General features: G+C 38.6%; 1 protein-coding gene across 1 annotated transcript; it reads left to right on the forward strand.

The window, feature by feature from the left end:
- The first annotated feature begins 1,305 nt into the window (after nucleotides 1–1,305).
- Nucleotides 1,306–19,543, forward strand: tcf25 (transcription factor 25 (basic helix-loop-helix)). Its single transcript, XM_053501115.1, has 18 exons — nucleotides 1,306–1,599; nucleotides 3,177–3,257; nucleotides 3,566–3,646; nucleotides 3,895–4,022; nucleotides 5,348–5,413; nucleotides 5,616–5,698; nucleotides 6,946–7,076; nucleotides 7,605–7,704; nucleotides 10,554–10,647; nucleotides 11,788–11,880; nucleotides 12,715–12,820; nucleotides 13,431–13,590; nucleotides 14,737–14,824; nucleotides 14,982–15,140; nucleotides 15,280–15,370; nucleotides 15,528–15,607; nucleotides 16,705–16,780; nucleotides 18,863–19,543. The coding sequence occupies exons 1-18, from the start codon at nucleotides 1,366–1,368 to the stop codon at nucleotides 19,028–19,030; spliced, it is 2,019 nt and encodes a 672-aa protein (XP_053357090.1). The 5' UTR covers nucleotides 1,306–1,365; the 3' UTR covers nucleotides 19,031–19,543.
- Nucleotides 19,544–20,944: the final 1,401 nt, after the last annotated feature.

The raw sequence follows: 20,944 nt of genomic DNA on the forward strand, positions 1-20,944 counted from the left end.
TTCAGCGTGACTCATTCCATTGTCATGTACACTATACAGCTGATTACCTGATTATCACACCCATATGCGGTTTTTCCCAAAACTATTTTTATGTACAGTAACTGGAGGCACTCGATTTATGCAATATATTTGTATGGCATAGCTTTACAGTTTCATTTTACTTGAAATAAGAGGACCAAACCTGTTCCTGGAAGAAGGCACAAAGCCAAACAGCCCTATACTGTAAATGTTAAAGTAGAAGAACACTTTTGAATGAACACCTTTAAGATGAACTGGAACACCAAATGCACCTATCGGTGCCTCATCTCTTTAGTGCTCTTTTGGCTAAAGGAACGAAAATGTCCATTAATCCATACTTTACCAGAAGGGTGCAGCTTATTGTAACAGAAAAATATTGGCTTATTATAACAGTCTTTCAGCTGCTCCCATCAAAGGGTTAATGCAGAAGATAACCCACAACAACTTGGCGCAGGTTTTACACTGGGTTCTCTTTACCACTTTGTCCTGTTTACTGGGTTATGGAGGCCTGGAGCCTTTCCCAGGAAAACCTACGGCACGAGGCAAAGTGCACCCTGGCATGACTACCAATCTGTTGCATTAAACACAGACGGGCAATTTGGGAATGCCAGTTAGCCTAACCTGCACATCTTTGGACTGTGGGAGGAAACCGGAGTACCCAAAGGAAACCCACCAAGCACAGGGAGAACATGCAAACTCTATGCATTTTTACATTTTCACTTAATTCTTCATAATTGTATATTTATACTATATTGTATATTATTTATATTATTGTCTTTATACTTCATTATCATTGCCGACCACACATATTTGCTTTTTAGTTCTATTTTATTAAGCAACTTTGTACATTTTTCAGCTTAATGGTATTTATCTTCATATATTTTCCTTTATTTCATATTCTTATATCTCTTTTAGAATATATATTTTTTAATTGTACTCTTTAAAGCAATTTAATTGTCACAGAAAAGCCCTTTCTCATTTATAAAGTATATAAAGCAATTATACTGCATATCATACTGTGTATGTCTCCATGTGTGACAAAAAAATAATAATTTGACTTTGTATTTTATTCCTGTACGTATTTATAAATATGCACGTCCACAGTGCCCTCTTGTGGACAATAATTAGAAGTACAGCTCAATCAGTACATTTTTTATAAACCCCGCCTCATTTGACGGGATTGGATAGTTTTTGTTCAACAACGGACCAATCGTAATGCAGAAGGCGGGACGTCCATAATACGGGTTTGTTTCGTTCGTGCATGACGTAACTTCCGTTTTAGACTGCAAGTGCTTCCGTGCTGACTTTTGTTATGGTGGTGTTTGGGTTTGGACGATCGGAGTGAAAATGTCGAGCCGAGCGCTGCGGAGACTGAAGGGAAAACAGCGGGGACAAGAGGATATAGACATCCGGGACCTGAATTTGATTGATGCGGAAGGGAAAGGAGCAGAATTAGAGCAGGAAGGAGGCGAAGAAGAAGAAGAAGAGGAGGAGGAGGAGGAGACGTTACAGCCGGCCAACCGGAAAGCGAAGAAGAAGAAGAATAAAAATCAGAAAAACATCAGCAACATTTATGAGCTGGTCAGCGCTAAAGCACACGGTTTAACATTGCATGATTACATAGTTTTATTTTACAATTGATCAGTTAAACAAACATTAAGCATGACGTATCGTTATTCTGTAATTAACTCCTTCTTTACCTATATACATGACTGGCATGCTGTGTTCAAGAGCTCCCAGATTTAGTGTCTGAATATTAGTGCACAAATCCAATAATAATAATACAAGTTTTATACACATCTATGTTTGATTAATAATACGAGGTGGTATCAGAAAGTTTCAAGACTAGTCTTGTAACATGTCAACAGATGGCAGCAAAAGGCACAGGGAGCACCGACCTTCATAAGTCAGTGTGCCAGAAGACATCGTTCTGTGTACATCTGGGGCTGTGTGACTGCTGCTGATCTGACCTTGTGCGTTGCCGCGTCTGATATTTCATCATGGATAAAAAGCGAGTTATAACAAAGAGAGTGAACATAAAATTCTGTGTGAGTTACAGAGATGTTTGACATTTATCCGGCAAGTTTACGGTGATCCTGTAATGAGTCGTTTGAGGTGTTTTGAGTGACATCACTGGAAGACGACGAGATCAGGAAGACCTTCAATGAGCTTGACCCCCGAAAATGTCAAAACCATTCAGCAATTTGTGTGTGATGAACGTCAGAGAACAATACGCAACACTGCCGGTGTGTCATACTGAACAGTCCAAATGATCCTCAAGTGTGATTTAAACATGTGCCGTGTTGCTGTCAAGTTCGTCCCCAGGCTGCTGACCCAGAAGCAGAAGAAACATTGCGTCAAAATCTGCCAAGAACTCCAGCAGCGTGCCTTGGAACACCCGTCCTTCATGTCGAGGATCATTACTGGTGACTAGACTTGGGTGTACGGGTACGGCCCTGAGATCAAGCAACAGTCCTCACAGTGGAAGAGCCTGTCATCTTGACAGAACTTTCGACGTTGTGTATCGAGAATTTGCCCCCAAGGGACAGTGTAGATTCTGGAGGCAGAGCTTTGTGAAAGCTTAATTCTGAGAATAATTCGGATATTAACCAATCGGCAGGGGAGACACTTCAGTCGCTTTGACTAATTCTATTACCGAGCTGAATTTTGTGATATTTAGTGATTCTGAAATTGATATGCATGGTGTTGATTTCCATGGGAAGTGAGGTATCGTGTCATGTCTTGTTTTGATATGAGGATAATTTTTAGATTACAGTAAAAAGTTTATCCTCCTTACACTCTTAAAAGTGTACACATAACCAGACTGATGTCCAACAAACATGAACAAAGTCCAAACTTTATGCTCCCAAGCTCTACATTCTACAATCTCAAACTAAAGCTTCACTATAAACCCCTGTAAAAAGAGGTGTTTCTTCTTACCTGCTTAACACTGTATAAGAAATCCAACACAACTAGAGGAGACCGTAAACTCTTGCCTCTCAGAATGCAATACAGCTTTGGATCTGTAGGTTGTGGACTATAGACTGGCTATTCTGCATATAATAGTAAAATAATAAAAAAAAGTTTAATAATAGGTCGCGTCTACTTCGAACTTGATCGGCTAATTAACACGTTCGTGTGTGTGATGTGGATTACAGATTGGCGAAGCTGCTGATTCCGATGACAACAAGACTCAGAGTGACGACGAGAGCGTCACAGCTCCAGCAACGCAAGAAAAGGTTTACAAGATTTAGTTTTTACTGTAAACATTTTAGTTTGTGTGTTAGACTTTAAAACAGCAGCAAATCCTCATCCAGCAGTTTACAGTCTGAATTCCTAACTAGCTTTATATTTACAGGAGTTGTTTAGTGCTCTGCTGGCCACGAGGCGTACTACAGTTACAATGAAAATTGTCAGACCGCTTTGTATCTGCTCCTTGGCAGCGTTGTAAAGTTCTCCCGAGTGATCTTGGAAAAATTATACGAAGAGTAAATGAATACGAATTACGCTAATTATTTTTTATTTATACAAATTTTTCCCTTTTTAGTCTGACTCTAATGAAAAGACAAGCAGTAAGAAAAAGAAAAAGAAGAAGAAGAGGAAAAAGGCCTCTCCAGCAGATGCACCGGTATGATTCTGTCTTATTTGTTTGTTTGTTTTTTATTATTTACACCTATGATGCTGATTTTTAAGTCAGTCAGTTCAGAATGAGTTCATATTTAGTCACATCGACAAAACTCACAGCTGACAGAAAGCTGAAGTCGTAGCTGGATTCTTAGGAATACCACCACGTGAACGGTTTCCAAATAAATTTGTTGGGATCCAGCTCGAGGCGTGATGTCCTCCGCCGTTCTTATTTGTTTCGTGTGTTTGTAGGAGGAGCCAGTGAAAGGCGATGACATAGACACCTTACTGGAGTCCATGGAGAAGGAGAACGGTTTGTCTGTTCAGTGCGAGGACGGAGGAGTTTCAGGACACAGACCTGTACTTTATGTGGAACACAGGTAACGGCGGCTCTATTAGACTGGACTTAAGTTAATTTTGCTTTTAAAGGAAAACAGGGATGATTTTAGGTAAATTTCTAGCCATCCATGCTGCATCAGTCTCTCTCTTTCTCTCTCTCTCTCTCTCTCTCTCTCTCTCTCTCTCTCTCTGTATCGAAGTTCTCAACTCTTATTTTTTTTATTTTTCCCCCAAAATTTTTTTCCATGCTTGATTAATCAATAAATTTTATCAGCCTGGGCAAGTATTCAGCACTTTCTAGGTAGGATTTTGTCATTTTGATCTGGCAACCCTGAGTTACATTATATGTCACTTGATGTATTGTGCACGATGAATCACATTTTATGGTACATTCGACTTTGGTTTACGACAGTTATACACTTTCTGGTGAATGAAGGTGTAAAAGCGATTGACATTTACAGAAGACTTTAAATGCAGTACGGTGATGAGACTCTCAGCCGCAGTAAACCATTAGAATGGTGTTAGAAACGTTTTAAAGAAGGCTGTACAACCGGGAATAACGATCCCGGCCGAGTTGGCTCGGAGATCACTGCACTGTGAACATTCAGCGAGTGGTACACCTGATCCATAAAAATTAAAGGGAAGAGACGCATCTGTCTGCGTGAACTGTACACACTATCAGTCACCAACACCACTTGTACATTACAGGAACTAAACCGGGAGGTAGAGCCACCAACATCCACCGTACAGTCCTGATCTCACTCCAAGTCAATTTCACATGTTTGGAAAAGCTAATAAAGGAGTTTCCTGGGAGGCCAGTGTTTCAGATGTGAAGCAGGAAGTCTGATCAAAGAGAAAACTTTCTACCCTGATGGTATCAAAGCCCTAGTGAAACACTGAGATAAGTGCATTAGTGTAGCAGGGGATTACATAAATAAATTAAGGAAGTTTTTAGTCTTATAACTGTGTTCTGTTATTCTGCACAAATCAACTGACAAAGTCCCTGAAGACCTGATGAGTCATGGCATGACATTTCCAAAGTCCTTGAATAATCAAGTTCAATAAGAGTGAGCTCACTACTGACCGATGTAATCACGATTATGATTATTTTCTATAACTGTGCGGCCCATACGCCTGAGTGAAGAGGTAATAAAAACTAAAATTTTGCATATCCCATTTCTAAAGAGGGCTTTAGTAGCTGAAATGTGGCCTGTTGCTTTGTCCTTCACTTGTATGAACACTGGTTTATACATCATTCTGCACAGACAGATTTAAACTCATGTGGAATAATCAAACAATAAGGTTTTACACTTTTAATGTCTTGTTTTACCCTTTATGTTTATGCAGCTGTTATGTCTTGGTTTAGGAATCTTAACCCTGAGACTGAACTGAAGAGATATTTTGGAGCTCGGGCTGTGCTTGGAGACCAAAGGTTTGTTCTTATGGTCTGCGTCCGTGCGTGCGTGCGCTTGCTTGCGTGTGTGTGTGTGTGTGTGTGTGTGTGTGCGCTAAATTTGCTTTGGTTATGATCTGATGAAGTACTAAGTTGAAAAGAGCTTTTAACGTGTGCATCTATTACAGAAATTAGCTTCACTGGCCCCTTAACTGTGCTCTTCTGTGTGTGTCCCATCCAGACCCAGACAAAGACAGAGGCAGTTTCATCGCAGCACGTGGATGACCTCTCCTAAAGACACCTGGCCTCGCTTTAGTCGCCCTGGTAAATCATTTTTAGTCGAGGAGTTTATTTATAAGCCTGTTGAGGTTAGAGAAGGGTTACTTTTTTCTGCCTCATTTGCTTAGTAACGTACAGGGTTTGATCTTATTCAATTCTTTTTAATTTGTATTTGTATAGCGCTTTTAACAAAAAAAGCCTCCTGCTGTGGTTTTCATAATACGCGGTACTGACAAGCAGGCTGCATCCTTTGATCGAAGTAGGCGTGGCGGATCGTAAGACACTTAGCAGTTCACTCAGATACTGCGGCGCGAGACCATTTAATGCTTTATATGTCAAAAGTTAGTATTTAAAAATCAAAAGTAGTAGTAAAGTAGTATTTTACTATGCAAAGATGTAAGCATGAACTAGTTTTTCTGCAATGTTAATGACAATATATTCCTTAACTTGGCAATATTTCTGAGGTAAAAGAATGCTATCCTGGTAATATTATTTACATGTGCTTCAAATGAAAGACTAGAATATACAATCACACCGAGGTCTTTCACTGTTGCACTTGATGGAACAGGAAGGCCATCTAAAGTTACTGTGTGATCTAAAATCTTCTAGCTGCATGCGGTTCTATGACTAGAACTTCTGTGTTATTAGGATTAGGCAGAAGAAAGTTAATTAGCACCCAGTCTCTTATAATTTATTTATGCATTGCTCAACTTTAGTACGCTGTTTTTTCTTATCTGGTTTTACTGAGACGCATAACAATGAAAACTAATACCATGCATACGTTGCCCAAAGGAAGCATGTAAAGGGAAAAAAGCAGTGGCCCTAAAACCGAACCCTGTGGAACACCAGACTCCACTAGAGAACATCCAGAATAATCACCATTTAAATCTACATACTGATAACGATCGGTCAAATAGGATCTGAGCTGAGAGAGGGCTGTTCCCTTAATTCCTACCACGTTTTCATGTTTTCTAATTTGTGAAGGAGAATACTATGATCAATGGTGTCAAAAGCTTCACTGGGGTGGTGTAACACAAGCAACACAAGCATAGTGACGCAACCCTGGTCAGAGGTCAATAGAATTTGTTGTGTCTATTTTTGTGACTCTGTGACTTTGCACGAAGCGTTCATCGTGCTGATTTTTAAATTTGAATGTGTTTGCTGGTTTAAATCAGGCCTTTATAGGCATAATTGCTCTGTGTGTGTGTGTGTGACAGAGAGTCTAATTTAATTATTCGTGAAATAACTAGTCATGAGATCGCTCACATTTCCTGCCTCTTTTCCTCCTCAAGGTATTTCCATGAGTCTGCTAGACACAAAAGATGGCCTCCACTTCTTTGCGTTCGAGCACGGTCGCGATTACCAGCAAGTCCAGTTCAAGTTCTTCGACGCAGTAGAGTCTATGGATCCTAACAACATTGTGGTAAATAAATCACCAGCCCAGTGTTTACTGCACCTAAACTCAGAATTACTTTTCAGAATAAGATTGGTTTTAGACTTTGTGTTAAGTGTAGTGTTTTCAGCAAATAAAGTTTTATTGCCCTTTTTTTTTTTTTTAGAACTGAGGTTGTTGTATAAGTAAGGAATGAAACTTATTGTTGTATAAGTAAGGAATGAAAACAAAAAATAAATAATGAGCCTTAAGGTCATGTGATACAGCCTGATAAAAGGTAGAGTTACTGTTCTCACACCAGAGATGATGATGATGATGATTTATCCATGACTGTGCTTCCCTCAGATATTTTCCTTATTAAACTAATAAACATTTTAATTATTATTGCCACTTTTTCCTTTTCAACAGTCATGTGTTTGTCATGGGACCATTATAACACTAATCCACTACTAGTACTACTGATGTTATATAAAAATCATCAACAGGTTCCGACCAATCGGAATCAAGGATTCTGTAGCTCTATGATGTAAAGCTGTTTAAACCACTGTCTGTAAACAGGCCCTGCTACAGCTTAACCCCTACCACATCGACTCTCTGCTGCAACTCTCCGACGTGTGTCGCATTCAGGAGGACCAGGAGACGGCCAGAGACCTGATCGGTGAGAGAGCTGATACAAAACAAAGTTTACCGTTTATATAGTTCAAATAGTTATCTTCTTTGCACTCACTTCCCTACTTTCCATGCCAGGTTGGATATTCAATTCCATTATAAAAGCAGAAAACTATGTGTGTTCCTAAATGAACAATCTTCCAGCAGATAATTACATAATGCAATTTCTTTTTTCCAAATCTGATCAATTCTGCGCTTTTATTTTACACAAAAAAAAACCTCCCTTACATACGAATGCGTGCAATTGCAAGAGCTCGTTTGTAAGTCCAATTTGTTCGTACGTCCAACAAACATTGTCAAATTACAGGTAGTCCCTGACTTATGAACATTTGAGTTATGAATTTTTCGCAGATACGAACAGCGGTTCTACCTTCTGTCCAATCACAAAAGTAGCTCACGTTTATTGTACAAAAAATAGACAGTGCAGTGCACCAGATACCAATACTTACAATTACAGTCTTATACAAAAGTTTAGGCACCCCTTGATAAATAACAGATTTTGGTGATTTTTTGATTGGAAAGATGTTAACACAGTCTCTCTTGGAAACGGAAAAAAATGCACAATATTTTCAGCAACCATTGATGCATAGTTACTTTTTATGCCATAAATTGAACAGAAATAAAAAATAAGAACATTATTATGGCACTGTGCAAAAGTGTGGGCACCCTAAGAATTCCAGAGTCTCAGATTCTTTTTACAAAGTTTCAGACCTTAATCAACTCATTAGGTCTGATGCATAGCTGTCAGTAGTAAATGGCAATTTCAAAGCTTTACAAATACTTTGACTCTTCCAACCTTGTGCACACACTTGCAGACACTCAACAACCATGGGTTCCTCTAAGCAGCTGTGTCAGAAAGACAAATCAAAACCCCAATTTTACTGCAAGAAACCTGTAGGAAGATTTAGCAGACTTTAAACTCTTACCTGTGTCCCCATCATAAACTCTAAGAAATATGCAACAGAACATCTACAGAAGCCTGATGAGTTTTGAAAACAAGTACTGTGGACTGATGAAATTAAAATAGAACTCTTTGGCCACAATCTGCAAAGTCATGTTTGGAGAAAAAAAAGGAGCAGCATTTTATGAAAAGAACACCTTGCCTAAACTATTAAGCATGGGAGTGGATCGATCAAGCTTTGGGGTTGTGTTGCAGCCAGTGGCACAGGAAACATTGCACAGTTGGAGGGAAGAATGGATTCCACTAAATATCAGCAAATTCTGAAAGCAAACATCACATTTTCTGTAAGACAGCTACAGCTGAAAAGAGGATGGGTTCTACAACAGGACAATGATCGTAAACATACCTCAAAATCCACTATGGAATACTTCAAGAGTCGCAAGCGAAAGGTTTTGGAATGGCCATCACAGTCCCCTGATTTAAACATAATAAAAAAATTCTGGGTAGATCTTAAAAGAGCTGTGCATGCAAGACGACCAAAGAATATTACAGAACTAGAATGCTTTTGCAAGTTAGAATGGGAGAAAATCCCAAATACATGAATTTGAAGATTTTTCGCTGGCTATAAAAAGCGTTTGCAAGCTGTGATATCTGCCAGAGGAGGTGTTACTAAGTACTGATAATATAGGGCGCTCAAACTTTTGCACAGTTTTATTTTTTATTTTTGTTTAGTTTATGACATAAATAGTAACTATGCATCAATGTTTGCTGAAAATATTGTACATTTGTTCCATTTCCAAGAGAGACTGTGCTCACATCTTTTCAATTTAAAAAAATCACCAAAATCTGTTATTTATCAAGGAGTGTCTAATATTTTGCATAAGAATGTATATAAACATAAAAACAGGTACTGTAATAATAATCCTGCAAAACAAGAGTACCTGTTGTGTTTCCTGGAAGTACATTTTCCAGAAGGTTTAACAATTTTTGACAATTTAACGGGTATACTTTGACTCAAATCGACCAATCAAACATTGTTTAAATTTCAAAATCGCTTTTATCGCCCAGCTCTACTGTTGATCTCCTGTGCTGATGCACCGTGTTAAGATAATGAAAAGACTCCTAGCATTTCAAAACAGTAGCACGTGGAATCTGTCATCAATGCAAGATCAGTAATTTCATTTGTAAAATACGTTCATTAAATTATTTAGTTTAAATGAAAAAAAAAAATGAAAACAAAGGTTTTTCTGTAACAGGCTGCAAAGTGCCTAAAGACACAATATAAAAATAGGTTGTTTATGTAACAACCTTAGCAGCGACCTCATTTCCCCTCATTTCAGCATCAGCAGTATAACTAATCACCAGCCTGATCTTCTGTCATCATCTCCACCTGGTTCTCACTGGGTCAGGACTTACGTTAGATACTTTTTTTTTTTTTTTTATTACGCTTGAATGATTCATAGATCACTGTGTGGCTTAACAAACAAAAACAGCCTGGAGAACTGTTCCTCAAGACTATATATAGTTGTTAATGGAAAGAGGCCTGACCTTGATACCAGACTGCGAGCCCGCTGGTTAGGACGCTCTCAATTCAATAAGTCTCTAATTCATATCGGTTTATAAAAGAGCTTAATGTTCACTCGTACAGACAAACAGTTATGTAAGTGGATGCTGCAAGCAGGAGCGGATTGGTGATTGTTCAGCCGCAGGACCTGTTATTCCTGTGTATTCCTTTATTCTGATTTTAAAGTACTCTTATTGAAACGCTCTTGCTTTTTTACATTCTCAAAGCTCTGCCTAATCCTCCAATTTTATCTTTGCTTATATAATAATTAATTTCTTAACTTAAAAAAAAATTCTATAATTATGTTCTTTCTTTATATATATATATATATATATATATATATATATATGTGTTTTGCTTTGTGTGTTATCAGAGAGAGCTCTGTACAGCTTTGAGTGTGCGTTCCACCCAGTGTTCAGCCTGACCTCAGGGACCAGCAGGATGGACTACCGGAGAGTAGAAAACAGGTTTGCGCTGCTCTTTCTCGGATCCACAATTATTCTCACGCTACCACTTTTTCTGACATCTTTTATAAGCAATACATAGAAACTAGAATCAGCTCCTGAAATATTGCCACCACTCAGGAGGCTGAGAAAGAAGAGTGACAGTAAATGACAGTAATGTTTATTTTATTGTGTTTTATTGTAGAAATAAAAATAATTTAAAAACAGAAGATAAAACATTTAATTCCTGATCATGGAAGAGCTTTCATTTACATAACAACTGGGACAGATGATGCGAGTAACACTGCGCAAGTGAAATAGCGGTTATAAAGATGACAGGGTTTTTTATTATTATTAAAAAATGCCATGTTTTGCGTTCTGTGCTATTCTGCTATTTATCAAGGAAAAAAAAAATATGAGGGTGTTCATGTCAAACCAGGACTTCAGTAAAAACTCCCGTTATTTCTCTATATATTCCTCTACTACAATAATGAACTTATCTCGGCGTTTCACTAGTGCTTGGTAGAAAGTTTTCCCAGTACACTGGAGCCGTACTCGGACTGCTTGTCTGATTCATGTCTGAAACGCTGGCCTCCCAGGAACTCCTTTAATGGCGTTTTGAAACATGTAGAAATGGCTTGGAGCGAGGTCAGGACTGTACGGAGGATGTGTGTTAGTTCCTCTAATGCGCAAGTGGTGTTGGTGTGTAAATATGTGTACAGTTCACATAGACCAGATTCGTCTCTTCCGCAAGTTGTCAACAAGTTATCCAGCAGTTTTCAGGGATCAGACATTCCGCTCTGTGAATGTTCATATATGGTTTTACTGGGACTGAGAGTCTCCTCACCATACTGTGCTTGAAGTCTTCTGTATACAACGAATTAGTTTTGCACCTTCATTCCTGAGAAATTTAATCACGAGTCCTGGTTTAATTTAAACCCCCCTTGTAGTAATCATCGGCACTAGCTATCATGGGGGGAAAAATCAGCATCACAGTGGTAATAGTAGATCTGCTTCATATCAGGCTTGATCACACTCATCTCATTGTTGATTATTTTCCTGTAACTGCTCTTCTTTGTCCAAGTGTTTTAGTCCCTACTTTGAACACCTTACGTACATTCTGTTTGCATATTTTCTTTCCGTCTCTCTCTTTTCACTCTGCAGAGCTTTTTATCTGGCGGTTTATAAGCACATGATGTTTCTGGAGAAGAGAGGATGTCCACGCACAGCTCTGGAGTACTGCAAACTCATCCTGAGGTAGAGATCATCGTGATGTTCCTACTGTGCTTAAAACACAACCTTTCTTTGGTAAACCGTTTTAAAGTTTGATTGCATATGACGTGCATAGAGGGCAGGAAATGATTTTCTACATAGGAAGCTTTTAAAATGACTGTTGTTTCTGTTGTTGATCAAACTAAGAAAGCACAAGATAAATCTTTTGGGTATCAAAGGTATTTGTTCAAAAGGGGCCAAATTCCAAAGGGACAAGAAATAAGTCACAGTTTTAAAGCTATTTAGAAACTTGCAAATGTTACCAGTCTAAAATGGACAAAATCCTTGCAACATATGCACAGCTTTAGCAGGGAAAAAATCTTCATCTTTTAAATTTTTGAGTGGTTGGTGCAATACCGCCACCTACTGGACTGGAGTGTGGCGTGGAAGACTGGCAAGGATAAAAGATCAGCGCTTTGTATGAGTCATGTCATTTCGATAGATTTTAAATAATTTTAACTATAGTTGTTGGAAAGAAAAATTAAAATGTATGCTGTTAAATTTAATCAAATTGATGGTCTACCCTAACATTGACAGGGGTTTGTTGCTAGTTTAATCCACAAGACAATAAAAGGTTGGTACTAAGGTCATGAACCACACCCCTAACAAACAACCTCTCAAATATTATTATATAAATGATTAAAATAAAAATCATCTAATAACATTTTTGTATATTAGTTCGTCCATCTCATCCTTTCTGGTTTCCCCCTCCAGCCTTCACATTTCATAGCAGTTACATGATTACAAACCACCTATTAATTGATGGTTATTAGAAAACTGTCTTTGAACTATAAATATTGTTCATATCTGTGTTTCTAGTCTGGACCCGGATAACGATCCCCTGTGCATGCTGCTGCTGATCGATTTCCTATGTCTGCGCTGTCGGGAATACACCTTTCTCATCCGACTGTACGATGAGTGGGAGGTAAGACGCTTCCGTGTTATCCGTGTCATCTGGACATGCTGATCAGTAAACCAATGCGACTGTGCTGGTACAGCAAAATCCTTCAAGACAGCAGGATTTAAAGAAGGAGATTACTGTTATACCCAGGAGTTAATTCTTTTTTTTTTTTCCTGTAACAGGACATCATGAAATATTTTATTGCTCTTACACTGCAGCAATTTGCAGACGCTCACATCATTCAATCTGTTAAATAAAAGACAAGAAATTCTTTAAGCTCTTATAGTTGCGTTAAGTATTATGAACCATCACTTACGTTATAGCAGATATACTCAGTCATTCCCTGAGCACCCTTTTTTCTTTTTCGTTTAAACAGTTTTTTAGTTAATACTTTTGTGTTTATATTATTTTGAGCATGCATTATGGATGTGCTGTTGCCATAGAAACAGAAGCTGTTGTTAGAGTGGACCAATCTGACCAAGAGTTATACAGACTCTGTTCATCTTCCCGGAGTCTTTTCAACATCGTGTCCGAATGCATAGAAGTTCACAGATGTCAACTCCGCTGTTCATCATCATCATCATCATCATTATCATATTTAGCGGTGTGGTTTGCTTCTGATAATTGTCTTTAGGTACATCGGAACCTGTCGCAGCTGCCTAACTTTGCCTTCTCGGTAGCTCTGGCTTGCTACCACGTGAGTCAGCAAGAGGAGACGAAACCAGAGGAGAGCCAGCGCATAAAACGCAGAGCTGATGTGTTACTGCAGGATGCTCTCATCTTCTTTCCTGGAGGTGAGATATACATACACATATATATATATATATATATATATACACATGCGCACACACCCTGCTGCTTATTCATGGTGAGAAAACCACACACACACCCCAAAGATAGCATTATTCCAGAATGCAGTGCGGAACAACAGTGCAGTGCGGGACGATTTGTCCTAATGGTTAAATTTTTTAAAAACTTCTGCTTCTGATGTCTTTGGAAAGGGAACATTCCACAATTTTATTACGCAGTGTAATGTTTTAGATCCTTTTTTCGTAGTTATCAGTAACCAGGTTTTTTAAAATCATTTTACATTTCTAACACATGATCCATGAAAAAATAAAAATCCACCATTTTTACCAATTGACTTCATGATCATATAAAAGGTCCCCTACATAGAGTCGTTTTGATGAAACACCAAGAATCGGCAGATTTAAATACTTTAAAATACATTATTGGAACTTTGGTATTTAAGTTTTGGCACACTGGCCCTTTTTGTTTGGGTGCATGGCATAATTTATCCAATCCAGTAAACAGAACATACCTATGACACACCTGTAATATTTTAATATTTCAGTGGACAGGCCTAATCTGTGTGTGGATTGCTTTATAAGGATATTTTGGCAGCACTGCAAAATCAGTGCTCCTCAGAACTGATAGGAAAGAAAGAAAGAAAAATCGCTATTTCAGAAGGGTGAAATTATTGGTCTGTGGCAAGCAAAGAATACAAGAATACTAAGGAAATCTAAAATGAAGGGACATGGGTTAAGAACCTATCGACACATTATCAAAACCTGGAAGGATCGTGCAGAAGCGTCAACTTTGTGAAAGAAATGTGGTTAGAAAAAAAAATCATTAATAGAGATCACTTACACGCTTGGTCAAATTGCATGATGGGGAAAAAAAGTCAACAGTAGAAGCCAAAGCCATGTTTAAAAGTGAAAGTAAGAGCATTTCCTTCAAAGAACATCACTTATTAGTGAGATCACGGGGGAAAAAAATTTTTTTTAGTTTTCTAGAGAGCATAAGAATTAGACTTAGAAAAAGTAAAGTTTTTGGGTGCCAAAACTTTATTTGAATTGACAGTACTGTTTTTTTGGCATAGTGACAACTGTGACAGATCCTCGTAATAGCTTTTGTTCTTGTGTGTGTGTGTTTTTCAGTGTTGATGCCTTTGTTGGACCACTGCTCGGTCCAGCCCGACGCCGCCGTGTCCTCCCACGCATTCTTCGGTCCCAAAAGCCGTTTGGGGTAACCATCCATATCCACGCTCTCTCCGTGTCTAATCTGAGATTAGTTTGAATTAGATCATGCAGATAAGATCTAAATGCATAATAAAATGTAATCCTGACCTCTTATGCATCTCTTTCTTGCTCTCTCTCACACACTTTTTTTTCCTTTCTCTTAGGCAGGCCCCGGCCCTGTCGGAGCTCATGGGTTTGTACGTGGGCCGCTGCCACACCCTGTGGAAGGAGGCAGGAGTGATGCTGTGGATGGAAGGAAATGTACAGGAGGTGTTGAGGAGGGTCGATGTTAAGGATCCGGTGGTGGAGGAGTACCAGAACAAGTAAGAAGCACGGACGTGCAGACGAATCTTGCACTACATGTTCCTTATTTTACTCGTGTCCCCATGACATAAGATATTAACTGTGACTGAATTTTGATTGTGTGTGTGTGTGTGTGTGCGCGTGTTGTCTCATGGTCAGGAGGAAGCAAAGATACCAGAGTGCTCCCAGGAACATTCACAGACACGTACTTCTTTCTGAGATTAAGGAGGCCACATCTACACTGCCTCTGGTGATTGATTTTCTCTTTGTTCATCTTTGTTACATTTTTTCTTAATTCAGGGATGTGAGGAAATAACTTTTTAGACTGCAGTTAAATCATTAATGAGACTTTTTAGAGACACTTCTATAATTGACCACTGCACTGTTGGTTGTTTTGTTTTCTACAGGAAGTCACCACGCAGCCAGTGATGAGCTATGATCCACTTCCTCCTCTAGACGCTATCGTTTCCTACACCAGGCCTGAGAGGTACGGCGTCTCACCATGTTCACTGTACCGTAATTCTCACTGCTGTTTATTTCTCTGCACTCTATAGTGCAGGGTTTATTCCTGTGGATTCTATTTAGATTTAGCTCAATGCAGAGATTAATCCTAGTACAAAGAATTAAACAAGGAAAAATTATTGTTTTTTTAAAGCTTTTCTGTTTTATGATCTTAATGAAGACGAGAGAGAGTTTTTGGCTAGAACACGTCTGCCTTTTTACTTCCCATCTGTTTTATTTATCGTTTCAGTAAAATGACTAAGAGACGCACATCACAATATTACCGCATTGCTAAACAAGCACTGTGCTTTTTCTTTAAAAGAATTCCAAATGCACCCCTAAAGCACATTGTCAAAATGTGTAGCATTGAGACAACACCACAACAACATCAAATCATATCAAATTTGGTAGGTTTCAGTTGGTTACAAAATGTTTCCTGTGCAGTACAGCATCAGTGATGTTCCAGCGCCTCTAAAGCTAAAAAGCCTAAGGGCCTTGCAGTGCAAGCTTGGCAATGCTGGGGCTTAAACTCACAACCTTCTGATCAGTAACCAAGAGCCTTTACCTATGTTTTTTTTTACTGCTACTATAACATAATATAAGGGCCGTTCAAGCTAGACAGGAACTTGTGATGAAATTTCTGGTAAATGAGGCATAAAAGCGCTTGACGCCGTGATGAGATCTTTAGCTGCACTGAAACATGTGAATATTGCAAACGTATTAAAGTAGGCCGTATGTTCGTGCATGACCTCCATACAGTCCACTCACTTACTCCAAGCCATTTCCACATGTTTGGGCCATTAAAGGAGTTCCTGACAGGCCAGGTTTTCAGACGTGAAGCAGGGAGTCCAGTCGTGGCTTCGGCATACTGAGTTTTTACTCTCATAACTGTATTCTGTTATTCTGCACAATCAAAAGTCCCGGTTTTACTTGAACGCCCCTCATAGATACTTAGAAAACAATCTTGTCTTGTACATGTTATACTTATTTGTTTTGTTTCTTCCAATTGCATATTTAATATATGTAACAAAGTACAAGTTAAGAATGTTTGATTAAATTTAGTTTTGTGAAACCCCTTTCTAGGCAGAATCCAAGCGCCTCGAATGAAAGCACCTTGTCGCTGTTGTTTCGTTCTTTGTTGCCCAACTTCAACCTGCAGGTGAGTGGACTCCAGGAGACCTAATGATTAAGTAAAATCAGTTAAAACAGTTTTAATCTACAGTCTGTCCATAAGAGCAACTTGCACGTACTGATTAAGCTCTGTTACATCACATTACAATGACTGGCGTATAGAGTGTCACATGATTGCATCAGTATTTGTCACATCGCTGATGAGGATCTGAAGCATCATCACCCTCAGGACTTTCATCATGCACAAGTTTCACAAAGTCACCAGATACCTGCCTTGATACAGAAGTTGATTTAGAAAAATAACAAGGGTTTTTGAACTTAGTGAAAGACTCATAATCCTTTAAAACCCTAAATGACCAACGATTTACAAATATATATATATACACAAAGAAACCTGTTTTCTTTGGAGTAACCTACAGTAATGTGCAAATGTCTTGAGCGCCCTTCATTTCTTCATATTTTGTTTCCAAATGGTTTCTTATATTTTTAATGCAGTTTAGAGGAAATGTTTACCCAGGCTTCCGGAAAACCTTTTTTGTCTTTCATTTTCAGTATAGTCTAGGGTTGTAGCTATCGAATATTTTAGTAATCGAGTATTCTACCAAAAATGTAATCGATTAATCGAGTAATAGGATAATATGTAATTTTGCTTAATTAAACAGCAGTGTAAAATATATAAGAGAAACAAAGATTAATTTGTTTTCTTTTTAGAAAAATCTACTTTTATTTTTTAAGTGAATACAGCATTTTATCAAAAATAAACATTGTCATAATTCACAATACAAGGAATATCTTAAAGTTGACTGGGGTGAATTAAGTGCATTACAGAGCCATACATTCTTATTTTAAAGCCTTTTCTCGGATGTAAAAACTAAAAAAAAAGGTATTTCAAATGACTTTAAGTATAAAAAAAACTAAGGCACACTGTTATGCACTAAAATATCTCTCTGCCACGGATTGCCCCCCTACATAATCTCTATCAAATATTATATTAGAACATAAATTCATAGGTTTATGATTTACAAATTAGAAATGGCACCAAACGAATTTGATTATAAAATAAGCATATATAAAAAAAGACATGTTGTATAGGGAAGAAATATATCAATTAGATATTTTTTTCATATACATGTATATTTTTATATTGCTTATTTTATAATAAAAATCGTTTCGTATAATTTTTCATCAATGGCAGATTTATATAAATAATTATACAAGTTGTGCAACTTAACTTTAACTAAAAGGTAAAAAATGTACAGCTCAGGCATAATGCTCAGGCATAACATAGGCCTTTACTGACAATTTCTGTCGTTTTCTTTTGCTGCTTTCTTCGCTCTATCGCTCCTTTCCATTTTGCAGTCCGCAACAGAACGCTCCATCAAATCAATACACAGCTAACTGTTTGCATTTTAGGGTGACGTAAGCGCTTCTTCGTCAGTGTTTAGTGGGGGCTTGCATCCGGAAGCGGCTGTGTCACGCCAAACAAATAATTGCGCAAAAACATAACGCAAGCTTTTAAAATTAATTAAAGGAAGCTTTGAGGCGAAAGATTTCAGCCCTAGTCCAGTCCCTGTATCTGATCAGTTTCCGAGGAATGTTTTTGTTCATTAAGCGACACAGTGACCTATGAATCATTCAAGTATAAAAAAATAATAATAATAATAACCTAAGGCATAAAAAACATCATCTAACTTAAGGGAAACGGGTGCAGATGATGATCATATTAGTATACTGGTGATGCTGAATGCTGAGTTGGAACTGAAGAGAGGGGAGATGAGGCTGCTGCTGAGGATGTTACATAAACAACCTATTTTAAAATTTTAAATGTCTTTGGGCACTTTGCAGCCTGTCACAGTAAAATATTTGTTCCTATTTCATTAATTTAAGAAGTAATGATGCTGTGAGGTAGCAGTTTCTGTTTTGATGATGCATGACATCATCTCTTTATGTAGGGTATACACTTTGTTCCTCCCTAAAGCTTCAAGCAGGACTTGGAGAAACCAAACTTAGAATGATGTAATTTAAGGATGTTTTTGGTTTGTTGGAAATATAAAAATTTCTAAATCTAAGAGTGCGAAAACAAGACAACTGAGTATTGTTCTTATTCCAGGGTGGACAGAGGCCTGAAGATGACCTGGAAGTGGCACGCGCAGGTCGGGACCTGAACCAGGAAGTAAACCGATTGATGGTGGCCATGAGGGACATGCTGGCCAACATTCAATTCCAGGATCCTCCGAGGGACGACAACCAAGACCGAGACGAGGAGGAATGGGATTGAGACTGAGAAGGCACGACAACAGAAGAGTAAAGAAATTATAAGAGACAATGGGACGGATTAGAGGTGGCAGGTTGAGGTGGAGAACGAGAAATCTGTACATTCACAGTCAGTTTATTTCTGTCCCTAGTCTCCTTCCAAGATTAAACCTAAAGTTCTCGATGGACACTTAATTATGCTGAATCCTCCAGAATGTACGAGCTTGACAGATGTTTTTATCTAGAGATAAAACCAAGACATGATGGTGTTAATCTGAGCATAATGCTATGCAACAAAGCGTTAATGTTTCTTCTCAACACTGGTTTCTAGATTTTAACAATCCATCAAACACTAGCTGGGATACCGGATACTTTACTCAGATTATTACTTTGCAGAACTCCATCTGACCCTCGTGACCCAAAGTCATTTCATCTGTAATAAAATATCCTACTTATAAATAAGACTGCTAAATTAAGAAGTAGAAATAAATTCTTCTCTCAATCAGTATTTTTATTCATTAAAAGACTTTTGCCTGGGTTTGTTTTGTACAGACTACTTTTATCCTGCATTAGTTAACTTAATTAGTTGGCTATCCAGAGCTTAATAGGCAGCCCCTGTAGGTTAACTGTTTTCACAATCACCTTCAATCTGATCGAGGTCGATCTTTCTTTATAGAGACAGTGGCACATTCTGCCAGAGACGTCTTGCGATTGTAAATCTCGACTTGTATTTTTTTTAACGTTGTGTATGGGTAAGGTGGTAATGTACTTAATTTCTAAAATGATTTCTCCTGATGATTATTCTGCTTTTGGAGTGAAAGGTAAGAGAGCTTTTTGTTTTTTTTACAAAATAGCTTTTCAGATCTAATCTTCAGACTCATCATCTGACTGATCACCTTGCTAGCCTGATGAAGCATGATCACAGTGGCACCAAAGGCTTGCTGAATGGTTTAATGAGGTTGTAACTGATGTAAACCATATGCTACTACCAGTTTTATCATAGTGCTTGATGGGTTTTGCAAAACCGGCAACCCATCTAGGCATGACATCCACAAGACCTCTAAAGGTGTGCTATGGTATCTGGCACCAAGACATAAGTTGTGAGCTGTGACCTTCATGTGACATCCAGAACACCCCACAGATGCTCGAAAAAGTTGCGCAGTGCATCAGGGCATACAATCCTGCTGAAAGAGGCCGCTAATATTAAGGAATACTGTTGCCATAAAGTGGTGTTCTTGCTCTACAACAGTGTTGGATGTTATGTGTCAAAGTACAGTAACATCCAAATAAAGGGCAGGACCCAAGTTTTGCCAGCAGAACATCACACTTCCTCCGATTGTTGTTTTATTTCCATAGTGCATCCTGGTGCCATCTCTTCCCCAGGTAATGAATGTTAATGAAAACTTGATTCATCAGACCAGGCTGCCTCCTACTGCTCCATGGTCCAGCTCCCTGTAGATGAAGGTCAGCATGGATACTTTGAATGGTCCACTACTGTGCTTGAGGGTGAGCATGAGGTGTTCGCCAAACATCATCATTTCAATCATTTATCCAAAATCAGGTCGCAGGAGTAGCAGTTCCAGCAGGGAACCCCAAACTTCCCTTTCCCCAGCCACCTCAGCTAACTCTGACTGCAAGACCCGAGGCATTACCAAGCCAACGTGGAGATATAATCTCACCACCTGGTCCTTGTTCTGCCCTGTGGCCTCCTTCCAAATGGTGCCAAGAACATGCCCCTAGGTCGCTGTCCTGGGGACATTCTTACTACATGCCTGAACCATTTCGCCAAGGAGCAGTGGTTCTACTGTTGAGTTTCTCATCCTATCTCTAAGAGAAAAGCCAGCTACTCTTTCGTTCTTTTGGTTATGACCCATCACTCATGACCATAGGTGAGGGTAGAAACAAAGATCGACCGGTAGATTCTGCCAAACATTTGAGA

Source organism: Clarias gariepinus, chromosome 7, assembly GCF_024256425.1.
Source record: "Clarias gariepinus isolate MV-2021 ecotype Netherlands chromosome 7, CGAR_prim_01v2, whole genome shotgun sequence".
Classification (NCBI taxonomy): domain Eukaryota; kingdom Metazoa; phylum Chordata; class Actinopteri; order Siluriformes; family Clariidae; genus Clarias; species Clarias gariepinus.

Bases quoted from the DNA above. Each gene is read 5' to 3' on its own strand.
- tcf25 (XM_053501115.1), top strand. From the start codon at position 1,366: ATGTCGAGCCGAGCGCTGCGGAGACTGAAGGGAAAACAGCGGGGACAA. The intron at 10,648-11,787 runs GTTTGCGCTGCT...TTCACTCTGCAG, and splicing joins TACCGGAGAGTAGAAAACAG to AGCTTTTTATCTGGCGGTTT. The intron at 15,141-15,279 runs GTAAGAAGCACG...TCTCATGGTCAG, and splicing joins GTGGAGGAGTACCAGAACAA to GAGGAAGCAAAGATACCAGA.